Raw genomic sequence first — 24164 nt, 5'->3', positions numbered from 1 at the left:
CCCCTTTTCGACAATGTCATTATCAGATTATCATGGTCAGAGACTGCAGACTTAGTACAATCCCTAGGATAGGTAATGGATAATGGCCAACAGGCCCTCTTACCAGACCCAGCGAAACAACACCAGTGATCCCTCTGGCTGGAAGATCGCTCACGCGCCCCGGGGGCGACTCTGGTCAGTAGTGTAGCATGTATGTACCCTGGCAGTGACTTAGTCTTTCTCTCTCTGGTGGTGCTGGGCAGCATGGCTCTCTCTGGTGGCATGGGGCAGTGTAGTTTTCTCTCTGGTGGTGCTGGGCAGCGTGTCTCTCTCTCTCTCTGGCTTCTGCCCAGCACAATCCTTGTTCTTTTTCCCGTAGCACTCTCTCCCTTAGCTTTTTTCCCAGGCTACAGTCTCTCAATCTCTCGATCGAGCTGTGTCCTCCTCCCTGTGGAAAATGGGACCGCCAATCTTTGGGACTACATGTCCTATGATTCTCTCCTCTCCTAGTCTCTTTTGATTGGCCCTCAGTTATGGCCAATAGGGAAGGAACAGAGCGGGCAGGAAGCTGGGTGAGGAACCTGGTGAGAGCCGTCGTCTCTTCTCCCTGACAGGAAAAAGGAGGGGGTGACCGGGGTAAACCTGATAGCACCGCTGCCGAGTTGTCTGCTGGACTGAGCATGGAAAAGAGCCCGCAGTCACGCTACACTGATGGGGGGGCTTGGCAGAACCTTGATGGTGTCACGCAACTGGCGGGTTGCACATGGGTGTGGGCTGCCCACACCCCGATAGGGATGGAACTGTGTTGAATTTAAGATCTCATCCCTGATTCCAGGGGGGGCACTTGACCCCCCTTGCCCCTACCTGCGGACGCCCATGGATATGGCAGATGGGGAGGTACATCACTGCAACCCCAGAGATGTGCAATTTAAAGAAGGGAGTTTACACAAACTGAATTCAATGAGCTGCCAAAACAATACAAACAGAATCCTGGGGAACCCCTACTGAGTTGGCGCCTATGTTTGTGGGATGTTTGTGGGATGTTTGTGGGATGTTTGTGGGATGTTTGTGGTATGTTTGTGGGATGTTTGTGGGATGTTTGTGGGACGAAGGACAGCAGATAGTGTTGTTTTGTCAGGTAAGGAAGCAGTGGCTATGGGACTGTTAACACATGATGCACAATTGCGTCAAGCCTTGCAAAAAGCCAGAGAGTTTACTGTGAATTTTGCACTGTTGGACCTGGTGAGACATGGGATAGTCCGAGTATACGCGAGTCCTAGATCCGGAAAATACCTACTCATGGAAAACAAAGAAGGTATTTCCCGGTTACATGAGATGGGCTGCATAACCGGAATAAATACATTTCCAGAATGGATGGGTCCAGATATGAAACCCTTTACATCTGCTCTGCACTCTAAGCTAATGAAGTCTGTGCCATTAATATCAGGGCTCCTTTATTGTCCTTGTTGGGAGGCCTTGGAATAAATAGCAAGATTCATGAAGCCACTACCCTTTTAAGCCAGTTGGGAGAACTAATGCCGCGTACACACGACCGGACTTTTCGAGGGACTAGGTCCGACCGACTTACGGCGGAGGTCCGACTGACTTTCCGAATGAATGGACTTGGCCACACACAATCACACCAAAGTCCGACGGATTGGAACGTGATGACGTACGACCGGACTCAGGGCTGGACTGGGACAAAGATTTGGCCCTGGACTTCATCCAGACCGGCCCACAGTATATAAACTATATGCAATTGCGCAAAAAAAAACATAGGTAAAAACATTCCAGTCACTGTACTATGGGTGAGCAGGGACTTGGGTATCTATGGTTTCACTGAAAGAACAAAAAAGTCCCTGCATTGGTGGTTTCACTGGAAGGACAAATGTCCTTCTGTCCGTGTTGTCACTGGAAGAAAAAAAAAATGTTCCTGCATTCATCATATGTGACACCAGTAAATTTAAGGAGGTGGAGTGGTAGAAAGCTGGAAATGGGGATGGAGATGACGGGAGTGGAGTGTGGGAAGCTGACAGGGGCGATGACGATGACAAGGGGGATGAAGATGACGTGGGGGGTGAAGCTGACATGGGGGATGAAGCTGACATGGGGGATGAAGATGATGGGGCAGAGTGGTAGGAAGCTGACAAGGGGGGTGAAGGTGACAGGAGGATGAAGATGATGGGGCGGAGTGGTAGGAAGCTGACATGGGGGATGAAGATGACATGGGGGATGAAGATGACATGGGGGATGAAGATGACATGGGGGATGAAGATGATGGGGAGGCGGAGTGGTAGGAGGCTGACATGGGGATGAAGCTGACATGGAGATGAAGATGACTGGGGGATGAAGATGACAGAGGGGATGAAGATGACAGAGGGGATGAAGATGACATGGGGGGATGAAGATGACATGGGGGGATGAAGATGACATGGGGGGATGAAGATGACTGGGGATGAAGATGACATGGGGGGATGAAGATGACAAAGGGGATGAAGATGACATGGGGGGATGAAGATGACTGGGGGATGAAGATGACTGGGGGATGAAGATGACATGGGGGGATGAAGATGACATGGGGATGAAGATGACTGGGGGATGAAGATGACATGGGGATGAAGATGACATGGGGGGATGAAGATGACATGGGGGGATGAAGAGGACATGGGGGGATGAAGATGAATCGGGGGGATGAAGATGACTGGAGGATAAAGATGACATGGGGATGAAGATGACATAGGGATGAAGATGACAGAGGGGATGAAGATGACATGGGGGGATGAAGATGACATGGGGGGATGAAGAGGACATGGGGGGATGAAGATGAATCGGGGGGATGAAGATGAATCGGGGGGATGAAGATGACTGGGGGATAAAGATGACATAGGGATGAAGATGACAGAGGGGATGAAGATGACATGGGGGGATGAAGATGACATGGGGGGATGAAGATGACATGGGGGGATGAAGATGACATGGGGGATGAAGATGACATGGGAGATGAAGATGATGGGGGGATGGAGTGGTAGGAGGCTGACATGGGGATGAAGATGACATGGGGGGATGAAGATGACATGGGGGATGAAGATGACTGGGGGATGAAGAGGACATGGGGTGAAGATGAAGACAAAATCTGTGTAGAATAGCTATTAGCCTGTTGGGGTTGAAATATGGGGTCACCCACCCTATAATTTGGGCAGAACAGTAAAGGATGTGCCCTCACTTCTCCAGAGCCCTGTGCTTTGCCTCTTTCGGGCTCTTCAGCAATCGCACACCGCGTGGGGCAGTCCAAACAGCCAGGGACTGCGGGGGCTCCTCTGATCTGTCGTGGGTGGGACTGGACTGAGCCTGGAGGAGGGGATGACGTCACGTTGAGGCGAGCGGAGCGCCGTGCCTGTGCTTCAGCACCTCATTGGCTGACATGGCACACAGTGCCAGCGAGGTTGCAGTGATTGGCGGGCGGCGGCAACTCACCACCAATCTGAATAGTGCATAAAGACAGCGCTGCCCGGACGGGCCGTGGAGCCCGCACACCGAACATTGAGGCTGAGCACATTATGCTTAGGCTCACGGCACGGCGCACACAGTGAGTGACATTCCAGACCGTCAGAGTCACTCCGCGCTATTTCAGCAGAGCTGCGCCGGCCCCGCAGCCTGGCAAACTGATCCGGGCTGGCCTGCACCCTCCCAGCTAGGCAGCAGTGCTCCCTAGGTGACAGGCTGTCACTGGAGCCGGCCCACTGAGCCATCGGCCCACCGGGAAACTCCCGGTAGTCCCGATGGCCAGTCCATGCCTGACCGGACTAGAATAAGGAAGTTCATAGCCAGTAGCCAATAGCTGCCCTAGCGTCGGTTTCTGTCCGTCGGACCAGCGTACACACGAATGGATTTCTCGGTCCAGCGGAGTTCCGGTGGAAAAATTTAAAACATGTTCTATTTCTAAAGCAAAGGTCCGATGGAGCCCACACAAGATCGAATTGTCCGACGGATTCGTTCCGTCGGACCTTTGCTGTCAAAAAGTCCGCTCGTGTGTACGCGGCATAGGAGGTGGAATCAGTTAGTGGGGAAAACTGTCAGTGTCAGGAACCCTACTCCTAGTTAAGTTCTAGTTCTAGTTATGCCCCTTTCCCTTCTCCTGATCTCTCTGTCAAAATCGATGGCACAGCTATAAGCCCATCCCCCACATGCCGAGGTTCTAGGTTTAGTCCTGGACTCTGAACTCTCCTTTAAGCACCATGTCCAATCCCTGTCCAAATCCTGCCACCTCAACCTCCGCAACATCTCCAAAATACGCCCCTTTCTAACCAATGACACAACAAAGCTTAGTTCACTCGCTGGTCATCTCCCGCCTCGACTACTGCAACTCCCTTCTCATTGGCTCATCTCTACATAGTCTATCACCTCTTCAATCCATCATGAATGCTGCTGCCAGACTCATCCACCTTACCAATCGATATGTGTCTTCTACCCCTCTCTACCAATCCCTCCACTGACCTCCATTCAGTGTCCTCCACTCCTCTCTACCAATCCCTCCACTGACCTCCATTCAGTGTCCTCCACTCCTCTCTACCAATCCCTCCACTGGCCTCCATTCAGTGTCCTCCACCCCTCTATACCAATCCCTCCACTGACCTCCATTCACTGTCCTCCACCCCTCTCTACCAATCCCTCCACTGACCTCCATTCAGTGTCCTCCACCCCTCTCTACCAATCCCTCCACTGACCTCCATTCAGTGTCCTCCACCCCTCTCTACCAATCCCTCCACTGACCTCCATTCAGTGTCCTCCACCCCTCTCTACCAATCCCTCCACTGGTCTCCATTCAGTGTCCTCCACCCCTCTCTACCAATCCCTCCACTGACCTCCATTCAGTGTCCTCCACCCCTCTCTACCAATCCCTCCACTGGTCTCCATTCAGTGTCCTCCACCCCTCTCTACCAATCCCTCCATTCAGTGTCCTCCACCCCTCTCTACCAATCCCTCCACTGGTCTCCATTCAGTGTCCTCCACCCCTCTCTACCAATCCCTCCACTGACCTCCATTCAGTGTCCTCCACCCCTCTCTACCAATCCCTCCACTGACCTCCATTCAGTGTCCTCCACCCCTCTCTACCAATCCCTCCACTGGTCTCCATTCAGTGTCCTCCACCCCTCTCTACCAATCCCTCCACTGGCCTCCATTCAGTGTCCTCCACCCCTCTCTACCAATCCTTCCACTGGCCTCCATTCAGTGTCCTCCACCCCTCTCTACCAATCCCTCCACTGGTCTCCATTCAGTGTCCTCCACCCCTCTCTACCAATCCCTCCACTGGTCTCCATTCAGTGTCCTCCACCCCTCTCTACCAATCCCTCCACTGGCCTCCATTCAGTGTCCTCCACCCCTCTCTACCAATCCCTCCACTGACCTCCATTCAGTGTCCTCCACCCCTCTCTACCAATCCCTCCACTGACCTCCATTCAGTGTCCTCCACCCTTCTCTACCAATCCCTCCACTGACCTCCATTCAGTGTCCTCCACCCCTCTCTACCAATCCCTCCACTGACCTCCATTCAGTGTCCTCCACCCCTCTCTACCAATCCCTCCACTGGTCTCCATTCAGTGTCCTCCACCCCTCTCTACCAATCCCTCCACTGGTCTCCATTCAGTGTCCTCCACCCCTCTCTACCAATCCCTCCACTGGTCTCCATTCAGTGTCCTCCACCCCTCTCTACCAATCCCTCCACTGACCTCCATTCAGTGTCCTCCACCCCTCTCTACCAATCCCTCCACTGGTCTCCATTCAGTGTCCTCCACCCCTCTCTACCAATCCCTCCACTGGCCTCCATTCAGTGTCCTCCACCCCTCTCTACCAATCCCTCCACTGACCTCCATTCAGTGTCCTCCACCCCTCTCTACCAATCCCTCCACTGACCTCCATTCAGTGTCCTCCACCCTTCTCTACCAATCCCTCCACTGACCTCCATTCAGTGTCCTCCACCCCTCTCTACCAATCCCTCCACTGACCTCCATTCAGTGTCCTCCACCCCTCTCTACCAATCCCTCCACTGGTCTCCATTCAGTGTCCTCCACCCCTCTCTACCAATCCCTCCACTGGTCTCCATTCAGTGTCCTCCACCCCTCTCTACCAATCCCTCCACTGACCTCCATTCAGTGTCCTCCACCCCTCTCTACCAATCCCTCCACTGGTCTCCATTCAGTGTCCTCCACCCCTCTCTACCAATCCCTCCACTGGTCTCCATTCAGTGTCCTCCACCCCTCTCTACCAATCCCTCCACTGACCTCCACTCAGTGTCCTCCACTCCTCTCTACCAATCCCTCCACTGACCTCCATTCAGTGTCCTCCACCCCTCTCTACCAATCCCTCCACTGACCTCCACTCAGTGTCCTCCACCCCTCTCTACCAATCCCTCCACTGGTCTCCATTCAGTGTCCTCCACCCCTCTCTACCAATCCCTCCACTGGTCTCCATTCAGTGTCCTCCACCCCTCTCTACCAATCCCTCCACTGACCTCCATTCAGTGTCCTCCACCCCTCTCTACCAATCCCTCCACTGACCTCCATTCAGTGTCCTCCACCCCTCTCTACCAATCCCTCCACTGACCTCCATTCAATGTCCTCCACCCCTCTCTACCAATCCCTCCACTGGTCTCCATTCAGTGTCCTCCACCCCTCTCTACCAATCCCTCCACTGGTCTCCATTCAGTGTCCTCCACCCCTCTCTACCAATCCCTCCACTGACCTCCATTCAGTGTCCTCCACCCCTCTCTACCAATCCCTCCACTGGTCTCCATTCAGTGTCCTCCACCCCTCTCTACCAATCCCTCCACTGGTCTCCATTCAGTGTCCTCCACCCCTCTCTACCAATCCCTCCACTGATGTCCATTCAGTGTCCTCCACCCCTCTCTACCAATCCCTCCACTGGTCTCCATTCAGTGTCCTCCACCCCTCTCTACCAATCCCTCCACTGGTCTCCATTCAGTGTCCTCCACCCCTCTCTACCAATCCCTCCACTGACCTCCATTCAGTGTCCTCCACCCCTCTCTACCAATCCCTCCACTGGTCTCCATTCAGTGTCCTCCACCCCTCTCTACCAATCCCTCCACTGACCTCCATTCAGTGTCCTCCACCCCTCTCTACCAATCCCTCCACTGGTCTCCATTCAGTGTCCTCCACCCCTCTCTACCAATCCCTCCACTGGTCTCCATTCAGTGTCCTCCACCCCTCTCTACCAATCCCTCCACTGGTCTCCATTCAGTGTCCTCCACCCCTCTCTACCAATCCCTCCACTGGTCTCCATTCAGTGTCCTCCACCCCTCTCTACCAATCCCTCCACTGACCTCCATTCAGTGTCCTCACCCCTCTCTACCAATCCCTCCACTGACCTCCATTCAGTGTCCTCCACCCCTCTCTACCAATCCCTCCACTGACCTCCATTCAGTGTCCTCCACCCCTCTCTACCAATCCCTCCACTGACCTCCATTCAGTGTCCTCCACCCCTCTCTACCAATCCCTCCACTGGTCTCCATTCAGTGTCCTCCACCCCTCTCTACCAATCCGTCCACTGGTCTCCATTCAGTGTCCTCCACCCCTCTCTACCAATCCCTCCACTGGTCTCCATTCAGTGTCCTCCACCCCTCTCTACCAATCCCTCCACTGACCTCCATTCAGTATCCTCCACCCCTCTCTACCAATCCCTCCACTGATGTCCATTCAGTGTCCTTCACCCCTCTCTACCAATCCCTCCACTGACCTCCATTCAGTGTCCTCCACCCCTCTCTACCAATCCCTCCACTGACCTCCATTCAGTGTCCTCCACCCCTCTCTACCAATCCCTCCACTGGTCTCCATTCAGTGTCCTCCACCCCTCTCTACCAATCCCTCCACTGGCCTCCATTCAGTGTCCTCCACCCCTCTCTACCAATCCCTCCACTGATGTCCATTCAGTGTCCTTCACCCCTCTCTACCAATCCCTCCACTGACCTCCATTCAGTGTCCTCCACCTCTCTCTACCAATCCCTCCACTGGCCTCCATTCAGTGTCCTCCACCCCTCTCTACCAATCCCTCCACTGGTCTCCATTCAGTGTCCTCCACCCCTCTCTACCAATCCCTCCACTGATCTCCATTCAGTGTCCTCCACCCCTCTCTACCAATCCCTCCACTGATCTCCATTCAGTGTCCTCCACCCCTCTCTACCAATCCCTCCACTGATCTCCATTCAGTGTCCTTCACTCCTCTCTGTCAATCCCTCCACTGGTCTCCATTCAGTGTCCTCCACCCCTCTCTACCAATCCTTCCACTGATCTCCATTCAGTGTCCTCCACCCCTCTCTACCAATCCCTCCACTGATCTCCATTCAGTGTCCTTCACTCCTCTCTGTCAATCCCTCCACTGGTCTCCATTCAGTGTCCTCCACCCCTCTCTACCAATCCTTCCACTGACCTCCATTCAGTGTCCTCCACCCCTCTCTACCAATCCTTCCACTGACCTCCATTCAGTGTCCTCCACCCCTCTCTACCAATCCTTCCACTGGTCTCCATTCAGTGTCCTCCACCCCTCTCTACCAATCCTTCCACTGACCTCCATTCAGTGTCCTCCACCCCTCTCTACCAATCCTTCCACTGACCTCCATTCAGTGTCCTCCACCTCTCTCTACCAATCCCTCCACTGATCTCCATTCAGTGTCCTCCACCCCTCTCTACCAATCCCTCCACTGGTCTCCATTCAGTGTCCTCCACCCCTCTCTACCAATCCCTCCACTGATCTCCATTCAGTGTCCTCCACCCCTCTCTACCAATCCCTCCACTGATCTCCATTCAGTGTCCTCCACCCCTCTCTACCAATCCCTCCACTGATCTCCATTCAGTGTCCTTCACTCCTCTCTGTCAATCCCTCCACTGGTCTCCATTCAGTGTCCTCCACCCCTCTCTACCAATCCTTCCACTGATCTCCATTCAGTGTCCTCCACCCCTCTCTACCAATCCCTCCACTGATCTCCATCCAGTGTCCTTCACTCCTCTCTGTCAATCCCTCCACTGGTCTCCATTCAGTGTCCTCCACCCCTCTCTACCAATCCTTCCACTGACCTCCATTCAGTGTCCTCCACCCCTCTCTACCAATCCCTCCACTGGCCTCCATTCAGTGTCCTCCACCCCTCTCTACCAATCCCTCCACTGGTCTCCATTCAGTGTCCTCCACCCCTCTCTACCAATCCCTCCACTGGTCTCCATTCAGTGTCCTCCACCCCTCTCTACCAATCCCTCCACTGATCTCCATTCAGTGTCCTCCACCCCTCTCTACCAATCCCTCCACTGATCTCCATTCAGTGTCCTTCACTCCTCTCTGTCAATCCCTCCACTGGTCTCCATTCAGTGTCCTCCACCCCTCTCCGCCAATCCCTCCACTGACCTCCATTCAGTGTCCTCCACCCCTCTCTACCAATCCCTCCACTGGCCTCCATTCAGTGTCCTCCACCCCTCTCTACCAATCCTTCCACTGGCTTCCATTCAGTGTCCTCCACCCCTCTCTACCAATCCTTCCACTGGCTTCCGCTTACCCAATGAATTACATTCAAAATACTAACAACTACTTACAAAGCCACCAGCTAAATCACTAGCTTAGTCTCTAAATACCAATCTAATCGTTCTCTTTGTTCCTCTCAAGACCTCCTTCTCTCTAGTTCACTCATCACCTCCTCTCCAGGACTTCTCCAGAGCCTCTCCAATCCTATGGAATGCCTTACCCCAATCTGCCCACTTATCTCCTACTCTATTAGCTTTTAGACAATCCCTGAAAACCCTTCTCTTCAGAGAAGCCTACCCTCCCCCCACCTAACAACTGTATTTTCATTTTCTCCATCTGATCATCCCCCACAGTTATTTCCTTTTGTTCCACTTGACCCTCCCTCCTAGATTGTAAGCTCTCAGGATCAGGGCCCTCTGATCCTTCCTGTATTGATTTGTATTGTAAGTGTACTGTCTGCCCTCATGTTGTAAAGCGCTGCGCAAACTGTTGGCGCTATATAAATCCTGTATAATAATAATATAAAGGAAACAGTTCAGACCCCTCCTGTTAGCCCCAAACCAGTTCCCAAAACTGCAAATGAACCCAAACCCAAATCCTTTTATGCTGGGGATCAGTTAGAGAGTTAGCCCCTGTACACACGGTCAGACATTCCGACAACAAAATCTGTCGGATTTTTTCCAACGGATTTTGTCCGAAACTGGTGTTGCATACACACTGTCGGACAAAGTTGTCGGAGGATCCGATCATTCAGAACATGATGACGTTATTTTGTTAGGACGGGATACGTTCAGGCTAGTAGCCAATAGCTTTGGTCTCGAAATTTGATCTGAGCATGCGTGGCACTTTGTCCGATTGGAGTTCTCTACAAACAATTGGACAAAGTCCGATTGGATCATGTTGTCAGAAAATTTTATATCCAGCTCTCAAACTTTGTTGGTCGGACATTCCGACGGAAAAAGTCAGATGTAGCAAACACACGGTCGGATTATCCGACAACAAGGTCCGATCGCACATTTTCCGTCGGAATGTCTGACCGTTTGTACAAGGGCTTAGAGAGACTCAAGAAAAGGGGATTGGGAGGTTCCCTATCCTTTATGAAGGGAAGGTGAGTCTCGTATAATAGCGGTAAGGACAGCAGGAGAACGACGCACATATCCACCCGTCACTGTATGGTGGGGGAAGTCATCTTCTCCTTCACATCTCTGATGGCTTTAGATGATACTGGAGCTGAAGTTACACTTTTGTAAGGAAATACTTCTCATCACAAAGAATTGATTTATGTAGAAGGTTTGGGAGGACAAACCACACCAGAAGTTAGGACATGGGTGAAAATGGCTATTGGCAAGGATTTTGGACAAATGTTTTGGTATCAGAGTTACCCAAATATATTCTTGGAATGGATGTACTTCAAGGTCAGTCTATTCAGACTGAATGGGGTACATTGACATTGGGGTGTCCTGATAAAGTGTATGTGGTCAGGGTGGTGCAGGCTGTGGTGAGAGATAATGCGAAATGGACCCGAGTCTTCATTCCTCCACCAGAGAAGCCAGTCTGTCTCAAGCAGTACAGACCTCCATGAGGCAACAAAAGGGAGACTATCCAAGAAGTGTTGAGAGTAGGGATCCTTATACCTACTGTAAGTCCTTTCTCATCTCTGGTGTTCCCAGTAAAGAAACCTGACGGGACATATAGAATAACTGTGGATTACAGAGCTCCAAACAAAGTTGCACCTCCATTTAATTCTGCTGTACCCAATATGATCTCCATCATTGAGAAAATTGCCAAAGAGGCAGGAAAATGCCATACTGTGATAGACCTTGCTGATGCCTTCTTTTCTATTTTGATAGACCCAGAGTGTCAGGGCCAGTTTGCCTTTGTATGGGATGGCTACCAGTACACTTTCACCGTACTTCAAGAAGAGTATGTCCATTCTCCAAAAATTTGTCATTGCCCGAGATTTAAGTACCCTCAATTTGAAAGTCGCTGTGTTTCGATGACATTGTGATCTCTGGAACAAAAGAAGATGTAACTGAAGCACTGCACCTGCTGATACATCACATGGAGAACAGAGGTGAGCTGTCAGAGACAAAGTCCAATGACCTGCCACAGAGGCGAAATTCATGGGAATGATGTGGACTGGGCCCCGGAGGAAAATTTCAGAGACAGTTGTGCAAACTACAGTATCCAGGCACTATCGCCCCCTACTGCCAAAAAGGAGGCACAGAAGTTCATTGGAGTTGTGCGATTCTGAAGATCGTTCATCCCACATCTTGGACTGATCCTGAGGCCTATATACAATGTCACCAGGAAACAAAACTGAGTTCTAATGGGGTTCAGAGCAGCAAACAGCGTTCCTGGCTGCTAAAGAAGCCATTTTGCAGCATCAGAGATTGGGACCTGTGAGGCAAGGAGTGTCATTTCAGCGGGATGAAGTGGAGCAGGATGGTACTATATCTTGGAGTCTGTGGCAGCCAAATGAAAAGATAGGACAGAGAGCAATACCCATTGGATTTTGGTCCAAGCAACTGACAGGGGAACAAAAGAGCTACATGCCCCTAGAGCAGTACCTGTTATGGGCCTACACAGCGCTTCAACATGTAGAGACCATTAAAGTAGAGACACAGTCACCGTCCATACTGCATTGCCAATAGCAGGATGGGTGAGAGATAATGGACTGACCACCCGGGTAATTGTAGCCCAGAACCAGACATTGATGAAATGGAAGAAAGAAGAAGGGGTATTGCAGCTGGGGATGTCAGAGACATTTCAGAACAGTTGGTGGGGCTTGTAATTTTTACCAGCACCCAGCCAAGTAGAAATTCCTTTGCTGCAGTTATTCCCCATTCAAGAGGCTTCACCATTTGATTCTCTGTCAGAAGATATTAAAGGGTCAGCGGGGTTCACTGATGGTTCAGCCATAGTCACCTCATCTGGGTGTCAATGGACAGCAGCAGCCTACAACCCAAGGACAGACACAGTTCTGCAGGAGACCGGAGTTGGAGGGTCCAGTCAGTATGCAGAGTTTCAAGCTGTAGTGATGACTCTTCAGGAGGATTCTTCTTCCCATATTACTATCTACACTGACAGCTGGGTAGTCTTTAAACGACTGACAACTGGGATGCCCACGTGGAAGTCCACTAAATGGATGATTCATGGAAAGGTGGTGGGGAGGAAAGGAAGTCTGGGACTACATATGGAAGGAAGCTCACTCCTGCACCATAAAAGTGGGGCATGTAGACGCACATGTGCCCCTGGTCCCAGACTCCGAGAACTATAACAGAGCGGCAGAATAAATTGCCAAGGTGAATGCAGTTGTGCCAGTTGATCCTGTCTTGATGAACCTGGCCAAATGGGCTCACAAACAGCCCAGACATTTGGGGCAGAAAGCGACATATAAATGGGCACAGCAGAGAGGATTGCCTTTGTGCATGGACATGGATACAAGACTCTAATAGGGAACTGTACAGTGTGTGGGGAATTGCGAGAATGGCCATTGCAAAAGTACTCCACCAGGTTGATTAAGAGGGGTAAGAGTCCTGCAGAGATATGGCAGAGTGAAATGTCACATCCCATACCATCCACAGGCAGCTGGTTTTATTGAAAGATACAACTGGCCATTGAAGAAGCAGATGCACAAACTTACACCCACACATACACTAAGAGGGTGGCAATAATATTGTTAAATGCTAGGCCAATAGCCAAAAGCACATTATATGAGAGGATGGTGGGGGCTGGGGTGCAGATTCCACATCTTCCACATCTGGAGTGCAGAGTTCAGTTATTACGTAAGGTTCCTGAAAGAACAGGCTCAACAGGTACCAAGTTGCTGCTTCCCATGATATAGAATCCAGAAGTGACGTATCTAAAGCTGAAGCCTATGTAGGAATGAGAGGGAATTTAGCAGGAAGGTTTGAAGTTATATTTGTAGATGAGTTTCAGGACAGTGGCTGGGACTCTCACTGGTTAGTGGATACTTCTCAGCAAGAGTGGAAAGTGAGGCTCTAAAAAAATCAAAAATTCCAAAACAAACAGCAATGATCTTCTGGGTAATATCAGTATATCTCCTCTCCTCCCTATTGATGTTCTTTGGGAGGGTCAGAAGTGGATACAGGCGGGAGGCAAAGTGTTGGTCAGAGATCGAGGCATGAAGCCAGTTAGAGGAGAGATTATAGCTGAAGGGCCAGGGTCTATGGTTAATGTGTATTAGAAGGAACAGATAATCCATTTTGTTTCCCACTCAATAAACTGCCTCTGATTTGATCCACAGGAAAACCACAGAAAAGTGGCTTCATGATAGAGACTGCAAGAGCTGTGGAGAGCAAGGCCCCTTGATGTGTTACAAGCCTGGACTTGTTCTTAACTGACTTTCTAAAGAACTTTTGCAAAAGGTTGAAACACCTTCTCAGAGGCAGAAATATGGGAAGGGGTTGCATTCAAGGCAAATGAATGTTTTGTATGAATTTTGGTAGTAATTACGTGATTTTCTGCGTGGAGGCTGAGACAAAAATCAAGGGCGGAATGTGTTGCGCTCGATATAAATTTAGCAGGTGTCTTGCCGGCGCAATTTACATAGGCTTTTTTAACATAGGGATAATTTGCCTGCCAGCACCTGTGGGTGATCACCCCCTTCCTCTACTCCCACACACGGAGAACTGCTCACCCTGCACCCTTCCCTGTGTCCCTGTTGTTAGGAAGAAGAAAGACAATTAAAGGCACAGTTACAGCAGCCAATGGGGTGGGGGACTAACAAGCTGCAGGAAGCAGCTGCTGCAAAGGATTATGGAATATATAGTCCCTATCTAAAAGGGCCCCATAGCTTTATATGGGGACAGAAATACAAATCCCAGAATACTCTGCTGGCAAGAAAATAAAGACTGCATCTTGCTTATCAAAGGAGACTCAGACACCATGAAAGAGTGAGAGAGATCAGACCTGGAGGAGAGGTGCTGTCTCTTAGATGATCTTCCTGCACGATTCAGGCCTCCATCGCCAGTCGGGACTTCCAGCTTGAGAGAGGAGGATCCCAGGTGCATATCGAGGCGCACCTGCACCGATGGTGAATAGCTCCAGTGTGAGGTGACCAGTCGGGTTGCCAAGAGAGCCTGTCTGTTCCGGGACATTCATTTGGGCCTTGACCGCAGGATTTGGTGAGAGGGCATTTTTGCCCATCTGCAGAGAACAGAGACACTGCACTACAGAAGCAGTTATTTGAACACTTTATACAGACATCATCGCTGGTAGTCATCTTGCTGACACTTGTCGTACCACAGGGATAAAGGATAAGGCCATTCATTTCTGGAACAATGTATCATTGTCCTCTCACCTTGGTGAACAAAACCCTTCCTGTTTCACTTGATAATCTGGGCCAGTTGTGTTGTTTAGCCCTGCTACCCAGGAGTTTAAGTACACCAACGACAGTGGCTAATAGAAGACACCAAAGCTTATCTTTGCTTCAACAGGAGTGAAGATACAGGCAGTCCCCGAGTTGCAAAGGGGTTAGGGACTGCCAGTTTGTTCTTAAGCTGGATTTGTTCGTAAGTCAGAAGTTCATGCGCAGAACGGCAGAGATTATGTTTTCCGATGTTCTGTCAAATAGCTGCGCATAAGCAAACGCCGTTTTCTAATGTCCCACCACCGTTCGTAAGTAGGATTCATTCACTAGTCGGAGGTTCGTAACTCGGGGACTCCCTGTACTAGTGCCATACGGATCTGCACACACACATTCAGGGCTCAGCATATGCATTGGGTGTGTGGGACAGATTATCTAGAAAGTTAAGCCATTACTTGCTGACTTGTATAGAGTGATTAAGTTGGGCCTGTGGTGTCAGGGGAGAGAAGAGAGAGGCCTGACACAAGGGGAGTCATTCCTCTGCTCTCCTCCTGCCTGGACTCATGGAGCTAACCTGAGTAGAGGTAACCAATCCAATATAAAGTGTCATATTGGGCTTTATTTGCCATATAAGTGTGCCTCTGCACTTGGGGAAAGTCTCAGGTTTAGAATCCCCTGAGAGCAGTTTGGATATAGGATGGAGAGCTCTATTGCTCTTAAATCTCAGTTATTGATCTCTAGTTGATTATTTGAATATATATTGTTACTGTGTGTTATTCTTCCACAGAAGTATTGCAGTAAAGGCAATTCCTGTGTTTTATCACAATGTGTGCGTTTCTCTTTGGTCATTGAACTTACACTATTGTCAGGTGTGCCAGAGGGGGCTGAGACTGAACATACTTAAGCAGCCCTTATGGGGGTATCGCCACATAAATATATGTCTATATGGAAGAACCAGTTTAGTAGTTTGTCTTAGAAACAGAAATCAGGCTACTTGTGAATGTTAAGTGGACTTCTCAAAGCAATGCCTTTGTAAAAACGACACAAGCTGTCCTCAATGACAACTTAGACACCATTGTTGTATGTTGGGCTATGTAACATAAAACAACAAGTCAAGTTAATCAATGGTTAACATTAGCTTGTCCTTCTGATATATATGACCTATGGCATGTATGATAACAGTCATGCAAATATGACCCATCGGTCCTCCTAACATCTGGTGTCCCCATCAGTCATCCTTACATCTGGTGTCCCCATCAGTCCTCCTTACATCTGGTGTCCCCATCGGTCCTCCTTTCATCTGGTGTCCCCATCGGTCCTCCTTACATCTGGTGTCCCCATCATTCCTCCTTACATCTGGTGTCCCCATCAGTCCTCCTTACATCCGGTGTCCCCATCGGTCCTCCTAACATCTGGTGTCCCCATCAGTCCTCCTTACATCCGGTGTTCCCATCGGTCCTCCTAACATCTGGTGTCCAAATCAGTCCTCCTTACATCCGGTGTCCCCATCGGTCCTCCTTACATCTGGTGTCCCCATCATTCCTCCTTACATCTGGTGTCCCCATCAGTCCTCCTTACATCTGGTGTCCCCATCGGTCCTCCTAACATCTGGTGTCCCCATCAGTCCTCCTTACATCCGGTGTCCCCATCGGTCCTCCTAACATCTGGTGTCCCCATCGGTCCTCCTTACATCTGGTGTCCCCATCGGTCCTCCTTTCATCTGGTGTCCCCATCGGTCCTCCTTACATCTGGTGACCCCATCAGTCCTCCTTACATCTGGTGTCCCCATCGGTCCTCCTAACATCTGGTGTCCCCATCGGTCCTCCTAACATCTGGTGTCCCCATCAGTCCTCCTTACATCCGGTGTCCCCATCGGTCCTCCTAACATCTGGTGCCCGCATCGGTCCTCCTTACATCTGGTGTCCCCATCGGTCCTCCTAACATCTGGTGTCCCCATCAGTCCTCCTAACATCTGGTGTCCCCATCAGTCCTCCTTACATCCGGTGTCCCCATCGGTGCTCCTAACATCTGGTGCCCGCATCGGTCCTCCTTACATCTGGTGTCCAAATCAGTCCTCCTTACATCTGGTGTCCCCATCGGTCCTCCTAACATCTGGTGTCCCCATCGGTCCTCCTTACATCTGGTGACCCCATCAGTCCTCCTTACATCCGGTGTCCCCATCGGTGCTCCTAACATCTGGTGCCCGCATCGGTCCTCCTTACATCTGGTGTCCCCATCGGTCCTCCTTACATCTGGTGTCCCCATCGGTCCTCCTTACATCTGGTGTCCCCATCGGTCCTCCTTACATCTGGTGTCCCCATTGGTCCTCCTTACATCTGGTGTCCCCATCGGTCCTCCTAACATCTGGTGTCCCCATCAGTCCTCCTTACATCTGGTGTCCCCATTGGTCCTCCTAACATCTGGTGTTCCCATTGGTCCTCCTAACATCTGGTGTCTCCATCAGTCCTCCTTACATCTGGTGTCCCCATCGGTCCTCCAAACATCTGGTGTCCCCATTGGTCCTCCTAACATCTGGTGTCTCCATCAGTCCTCCTTACATCTGGTGTCCCCATCGGTCCCCCTTACATCTGGTGTCCCCATCGGTCCTCCTTACATCTGGTGTCCCCATCGGTCCTCCTTACATCTGGTGTCCCCATCATTCCTCCTAACATCTGGTGTCCCCATCAGTCCTCCTTACATCTGGTGTCCAAATCAGTCTTCCTTACATCTGGTGTCCCCATCAGTCCTCCTAACATCTGGTGTCCCCCTCTGACATCCAGATTATCCCCTCCCCCCGGCTCCTCCAGACAAAGTTGCCACATGGAAAGAGATTGAGCTGCGGCGCAGCTCATCCTCTGCCCCTTTCCGTTACAGGTCACAGAGACTGGCAGTGGGGCGGGGGGTGGGCGGTGCTGCAGCATCTCTATTGTAGCCTTTTGCCAAGCCTACTTCTGGTCTTCTTGAAAATGGCGGCTGTTGGCGAGAATCATGAATAACCACATTTCCCATGAAACGATTAAATCGGGAAAAGGGTCATAATCCTGGGAATGTACCGGGAAATTTGGGACAGTTGGTAACTATGCAATATTCCACCTGGCACAATCGTTAATTTCATTTTGATGAGTCAGATAGTGCCAACAGGGCCACCTATGACTTGATGTATAGAATGTACAGAATTGGGGAATTTCCAAGCAGCTTACTCCAGGTTGTGAACAAGCACAAGTTCTCCGTGTGAAGGCCGTCTACCGATCTACCGATGTTCCTGTATTGTCCTCTCTACGTCTTTTGGCACCTTGGCAATAAAGTAACTATTCTACAGAAGATCTTCCTTCCATGCTGTGCCACCAATTTTCATTTTCTTCGATATCTTACTCTAAACATGCAGCCTTTTCTACACAATGCGGAGGATTAACCCCTTAGACTCCACAGTGAGTATAACAGGCATGCTTTACTGCATACACAGACTGCTTTTACTGTTGTAGGTTTAGGTGACCGTAGGGCAGTAGTTAATATAAAGAAAGGTAGATGTCCATAAGGCAGTAACTAATACAGGGCAGGTGTCCATAGGACCATAGGTAATATAGAGAAGGGTAGGTGTCCATAGGACCAGAGGTAATATTTTGTAGGGTTGGGGTCCAAAGGGCAGTAACTAATACAGAGAACAGTAGTTGTTCAAAGAGCAGTAAATAAGTAATAAGTAATATAAAGAAGGGTAGGTGTCCATAACATAATAGCCCGATATAGAGGAAGGTACAGGGCAGTTTCTAATATAGAAGGTACACAGGACAATAGGAACAATCTTCAGAGTAGGAGTCCATGGGTAGTAGCTAATACAGAGAACAGTAGGTGTTCAAAGAGCAGTTGCAGACATGAAGTAGGGTAGGTGTACACAGGGATATAACTAACAGAATTGGGAAGGTGTCCCTATGACGGTAAATAACATTTAGTGGGGTATCCAAAAAGCAAACAGCTAATGGTAGGGTAGGTTTCCATAGAGCAGTAGGTAATAAAGAGAAGGGGAGATATCAGAGGGGAGTAGCTATAAGTTGATTAAGAGTTTATAGGACAATAACTAACACAGAGTAGGCGTCCATAGGACAGTAGATAATCTTTAGTAAAGTAGGTATTCACGGGGCAGTAGATAATACAGAGGTGGGCAGTAGGTGTCCAAAAGCCAAGTAGCTAATGGTAGGGTAGATTCCAAAAGGGCAGTAGGTAATATGGAGAAGAGTAGGTGTCCATAGGTTGCATGTATTATAGAAAAGAAAAGGTTTTCATAGGGCAGTAGTTAATATAGAGAAGGGTAGGTTTCCATAGGGAAGTAGGTAGTATAAAGAAGGGTAGGTGTCCATAGGGCAGTAGATAATATAGAGAAGGGTAGGTGTCCATAGGGCAGTAGGTAGTATAAAGAAGGGTAGGTGTCCATAGGGCAATAGGTAATATAGAGAAGGGTAGGTGTCCATAGGGCAGTGGGTAGTATAAAGAAGGGTAGGTGCCCAGAGGGCAGTAGTTAATATAGAGAAGGGTAGGTGTCCATAGGGCAATAGGTAATATAGTGAAGGGTAGGTGCCCAGAGGGCAGTAGTTAATATAGAGAAGGGTAGGTGCCCCGAGGGCAGTAGGTAATATAGAGAAGGGTAGGTGCCCAGAGGGCAGTAGGAAACAGTTGAGTAGGTACTGTAGGTGTCCACAAGGTAAGGTGCCCCTAGGATTGTAGTTTGGTGTCCGGACAATATTATGTCTCTAGGGGACACCGGCTGTGTGTAGGGCATTTGTTAGTCTTCATTCTGCAGAACTTTGATGGGATATTCTGCGTCCTCCCTGCTCGGGGTCACCACTCACCTGCAGCAGGAGGCAGATCAGCAGAGCTTCCAGGCAGCTCCTCTTCCTCATTGGTGGGCTCTGGCTGGTGTCAGTCCTGCACAAAGTCCTGAGTGATGTGAGGTCTCCTCCGCCTGTCCTTGCACTCTCTCCCCTGTGGAGGGCGTGGCGTCCTCAGGTAAAGAATAAGAGGTGACCACCGGGTACCCGGGGCTGCAGCTTAGTGACCCCGGGGAGTCTCAGTCCTCTGGAGAAGAGAGGTGAAATATGACACTATCAGAGGGTCATTTGGGACTAGGAAGGTCCAGTCTTAAAAATCAGAGATCTGTTTTCAGGAGAATCAGCACAATGGCCGTCCATTAATACACAAAACTGGGAGCGATCAGATCAGATCACCGACACCGAGATGTGCCGAATATTCTGTGTAACCAATCTGCAAAGTGCAGTGAGACCGACCGCCTGACACCAGAAGAAGAAGAAGTGGTTAATAATTCTCCGGGGCGGTCTCCGGGGTCATACATGTATATTGGGTAAAGCAGAACTTCAATCTCTCAGTCAATGAACTCGGTTCTCCTTATCCTGCCAGCAATACTGAATAGATAGGAAGGGAGATGATATTTTTGTGTTTTACACTTTTTTTTTTACATTTCTTCAGTCGCTTCCTGACTTCTGGCCCACGTCACAATGATGACATACATCCCTCTTTAAGGAGGAGCTTTCTCAGCTAAGCACACCCTACTGCCTGCATGCCTAAGCTAGGGGCAGATGGATTCCAGGAAATTGCATAGTTAGCAGTGGTGGCTCAAAATTTGAGGGGGGGGGGGGGCAGACAAACTGAAAAATGTAACTGTTAGTAATGCAGGACTGTAAATAGCAATTTATCAAGTGATTATGTATCATTACTGCTAAATAAAATTATACCCATCATATGCAGCCTCACTGTGCCCATCAAATGCAGCCTCACTGTGCCCGTCAAACGCAGCCTCACTGTGCCCATCAAACGCAGCCTCACTGTGCCCGTCAAATGCAGCCTCACTATGCCCGTCAAACGCAGCCTCACTGTGCCCGTCAAATGCAGCCTCACTGTGCCCGTCAAACGCAGCCTCACTGTGCCCATCAAATACAGCCTCACTATGCCCGTCAAATGCAGCCTCACTGTGCCTGTCAAACGCAGCCTCACTGTGCCCATCAAATGCAGCCTCACTGTGCCCATCAATTGCAGCCTCACTGTGCCCATCAATTGCAGCCTCACTGTGCCCATCAAATGCAGCCTCACTGTGCCCATCAATTGCAGCCTCACTGTGCCCATCAATTGCAGCCTCACTGTGCACATCAATTGCAACTTCACTGTGCCCATCAAATGCAGCCTCACTGTGCCCATCAAAGGCAACCTCACTGTGCCAATCAATTGCAACCTCACTGTGTCCATCAAATGCAGCCTCACTGTGCCCATCAATTGCAGCCTCACTGTGCCCATCAATTGCAACTTCACTGTGCCCATCAAATTCAGCCTCACTGTGCCCATCAATTGCAACCTCACTGTGCCCATCAATTTCAGCCTCACTGTGCCCATCAATTGCAGCCTCACTGTGCACATCAATTGTAACTTCACTGTGCCCATCAAATGCAGCCTCACTGTGCCCGTCAAACGCAGCCTCACTGTGCACATCATATGCAACCTCACTGTGCCCATCAAACGCAGCCTCACTGTGCCCCGTCAAACGCAGCCTCACTGTGCCCGTCAAACGCAGCCTCACTGTGCCCATCAAACGCAGCCTCACTGTGCCCCGTCAAACGCAGCCTCACTGTGCCCGTCAAACGCAGCCTCACTGTGCCCGTCAAACGCAGCCTCACTGTGCCCATCAACTGCAGCCTCACTGTGCCCATCATATGCAGCCTCACTGTGCACATCATATGCAGACCCACAATTCTCCATCCATGTTCATTGCACAAACTTGCAGGGTAGTTGTGGTGCATCCTATTCATGGTGAAATGCCATTTCATTTTTGCCATTGAACAGCACTGAGTGGCTGCATCTCTTTTCAGGTGGGGTGGTCGTGGGTGGTAAAACTTCAGTTCAGTGCCTGCTTGTACTGCCCCTCCCAGCTGTGTGAATGAGCCCCTAAGGTCTTCTTTACAAGTGTGGTCTCAGATCTGGGCATTCCTCTCGAAGGGTCCAATCACTGACTGTCTGACTGACACCCTTTCCATCCCACATTACTTTTTATCTTTTTTACCTGTTCAGCAGCTCAGCACATTCTCTGCACTCACTTAAGTTGGAGTGGCATTGGGACCCTGTGCTACCTGGAAGAATCTGGAGAGAAGGGCACGCTGATTGCACAGCTGTGTGCTGGGCTATTTAGTTGTGACCTGGCTATGGCTGAGGGCCCCACCCCACAGACAGGAAGTCTGTGCATGGGAATCAGGTGGACTCCCATTCCTCTGCAGGAGGCAGAAGCTGCATGGGTGCAGCCAGAGCATGCATGTCTGCAGGAGGCAGAGGCTGCATGGGTGCAGCCAGAGCACGCATGTCTGCAGGAGGCAGAGGCTGCATGGGTGCAGCCAGAGCAGGCATGTCTGCAGGAGGCAGAGGCTGCATGGGTGCAGCCAAAGCACGCATGTCTGCAGGAGGCAGAGGCTGCATGGGTGCAGCCAGAGCACGCATGTCTGCAGGAGGCAGAGGCTGCATGGGTGCAGCCAAAGCACGCATGTCTGCAGGAGGCAGAGGCTGCATGGGTGCAGCCAGAGCACGCATGTCTGCAGGAGGCAGAGGCTGCATGGGTGCAGCCAGAGCACGCATGTCTGCAGGAGGCAGAGGCTGCATGGGTGCAGCCAGAGCACGCATGTCTGCAGGAGGCAGAGGCTGCATGGGTGCAGCCAGAGCACGCATGTCTGCAGGAGGCAGATGTACTCTCTAGGAAACTCTTTTGTTCTAAGGAGCAGACCTAAGGCCTTGGCTACAGGCCTGAAGCAGCCATGTGGCAATAACGTAACCCAGGAGGCTGAAGCATTTGGAGTCTGTACAATACAGTAATGGTGGAACCCCCTGCGTGGGATACTGATGTCTTTGTGAACCTTTCTGTTTTTGTTCAAATAAAAGGTGGGCTACCACACCCTTAAAATACAGTTTTGGACTGGCGTACTCACTGGAAACGCACCCACCGCTTGAGTCTGATCTTCCCAATCCTAGTATGGCCGCCATAAATGAGTGCAGAAAATGTACTGAGCTGCTGAACAGGTAAGAGATAAAAAGTCATGTGGGATGGAAAGGGTGTCAGTGATGAGACTGGAGGATGCAGGATGGGAGCAGAGGGGAGAGCAAACCCCAGAAACTGGTCAGTGTCCTCCACCCCTCTCCGCCAATCCCTCCACTGACCTCCATTCAGTGTCCTCCACCCCTCTCCGCCAATCCCTCCACTGACCTCCATTCAGTGTCCTCCACCCCTCTCTACCAATCCCTCCACTGATCTCCATTCAGTGTCCTCCACCCCTCTCTACCAATCCCTCCACTGACCTCCATTCAGTGTCCTCCACCCCTCTCTACCAATCCCTCCACTGACCTCCATTCAGTGTCCTCCACCCCTCTCTACCAATCCCTCCACTGACCTCCATTCAGTGTCCTCCACCCCTCTCTACCAATCCCTCCACTGACCTCCATTCAGTGTCCTCCACCCCTCTCTACCAATCCCTCCACTGGTCTCCATTCAGTGTCCTCCACCCCTCTCTACCAATCCCTCCACTGACCTCCATTCAGTGTCCTCCACCCCTCTCTACCAATCCCTCCACTGGTCTCCATTCAGTGTCCTCCACCCCTCTCTACCAATCCATCCACTGACCTCCATTCAGTGTCCTCCACCCCTCTCTACCAATCCATCCACTGACCTCCATTCAGTGTCCTCCACCCCTCTCTGCCAATCCCTCCACTGGTCTCCATTCAGTGTCTTCCACCCCTCTCTGCCAATCCCTCCACTGGTCTCCATTCAGTGTCCTCCACCTCTCTCTACCAATCCCTCCACTGGTCTCCATTCAGTGTCCTCCACCCCTCTCTGCCAATCCCTCCACTGGTCTCCATTCAGTGTCCTCCACCTCTCTCTACCAATCCCTCCACTGACCTCCATTCAGTGTCTTCCACCCCTCTCTACCAATACCTCCATTCAGTGTCCTCCACCCCTCTCTGCCAATCCCTCCACTGGTCTCCATTCAGTGTCCTCCACCCCTCTCTACCAATCCCTCCACTGACCTCCATTCAGTGTCCTCCACCCCTCTCTACCAATCCCTCCACTGACCTCCATTCAGTGTCCTCCACCCCTCTCTACCAATCCCTCCACTGACCTCCATTCAGTGTCCTCCACCCCTCTCTACCAATCCCTCCACTGACCTCCATTCAGTGTCCTCCACCCCTCTCTACCAATCCCTCCACTGACCTCCATTCAGTGTCCTCCACCCCTCTCTACCAATCCCTCCACTGGTCTCCATTCAGTGTCCTCCACCCCTCTCTACCAATCCCTCCACTG

At 50.8% G+C, this 24164-nt stretch overlaps 1 protein-coding gene across 1 annotated transcript in view; it reads right to left on the bottom strand.

The window, feature by feature from the left end:
* LOC143926641 (cadherin-1-like) overlaps positions 1-20015 on the bottom strand; it is a 68877-nt gene extending 48862 nt beyond the window's left edge. Inside the window, exon 1 of the mRNA XM_077450566.1 lies at positions 19672-20015. Within this exon, the coding sequence (XP_077306692.1) occupies positions 19672-19722 (51 nt within the window). The 5' untranslated portion in view covers positions 19723-20015. The remainder of the gene's footprint in view (positions 1-19671) is intronic.
* Between the last annotated feature and the right edge of the window lie 4149 nt (positions 20016-24164).

The sequence above is a fragment of the Lithobates pipiens genome, unplaced genomic scaffold, assembly GCF_037356315.1.
Source record: "Lithobates pipiens isolate NorthernLeopardFrog02 unplaced genomic scaffold, aLitPip1_a1.2 Scaffold_10, whole genome shotgun sequence".
Taxonomy (NCBI): domain Eukaryota; kingdom Metazoa; phylum Chordata; class Amphibia; order Anura; family Ranidae; genus Lithobates; species Lithobates pipiens.
This window is presented reverse-complemented; position numbering and strand designations above follow the sequence as displayed.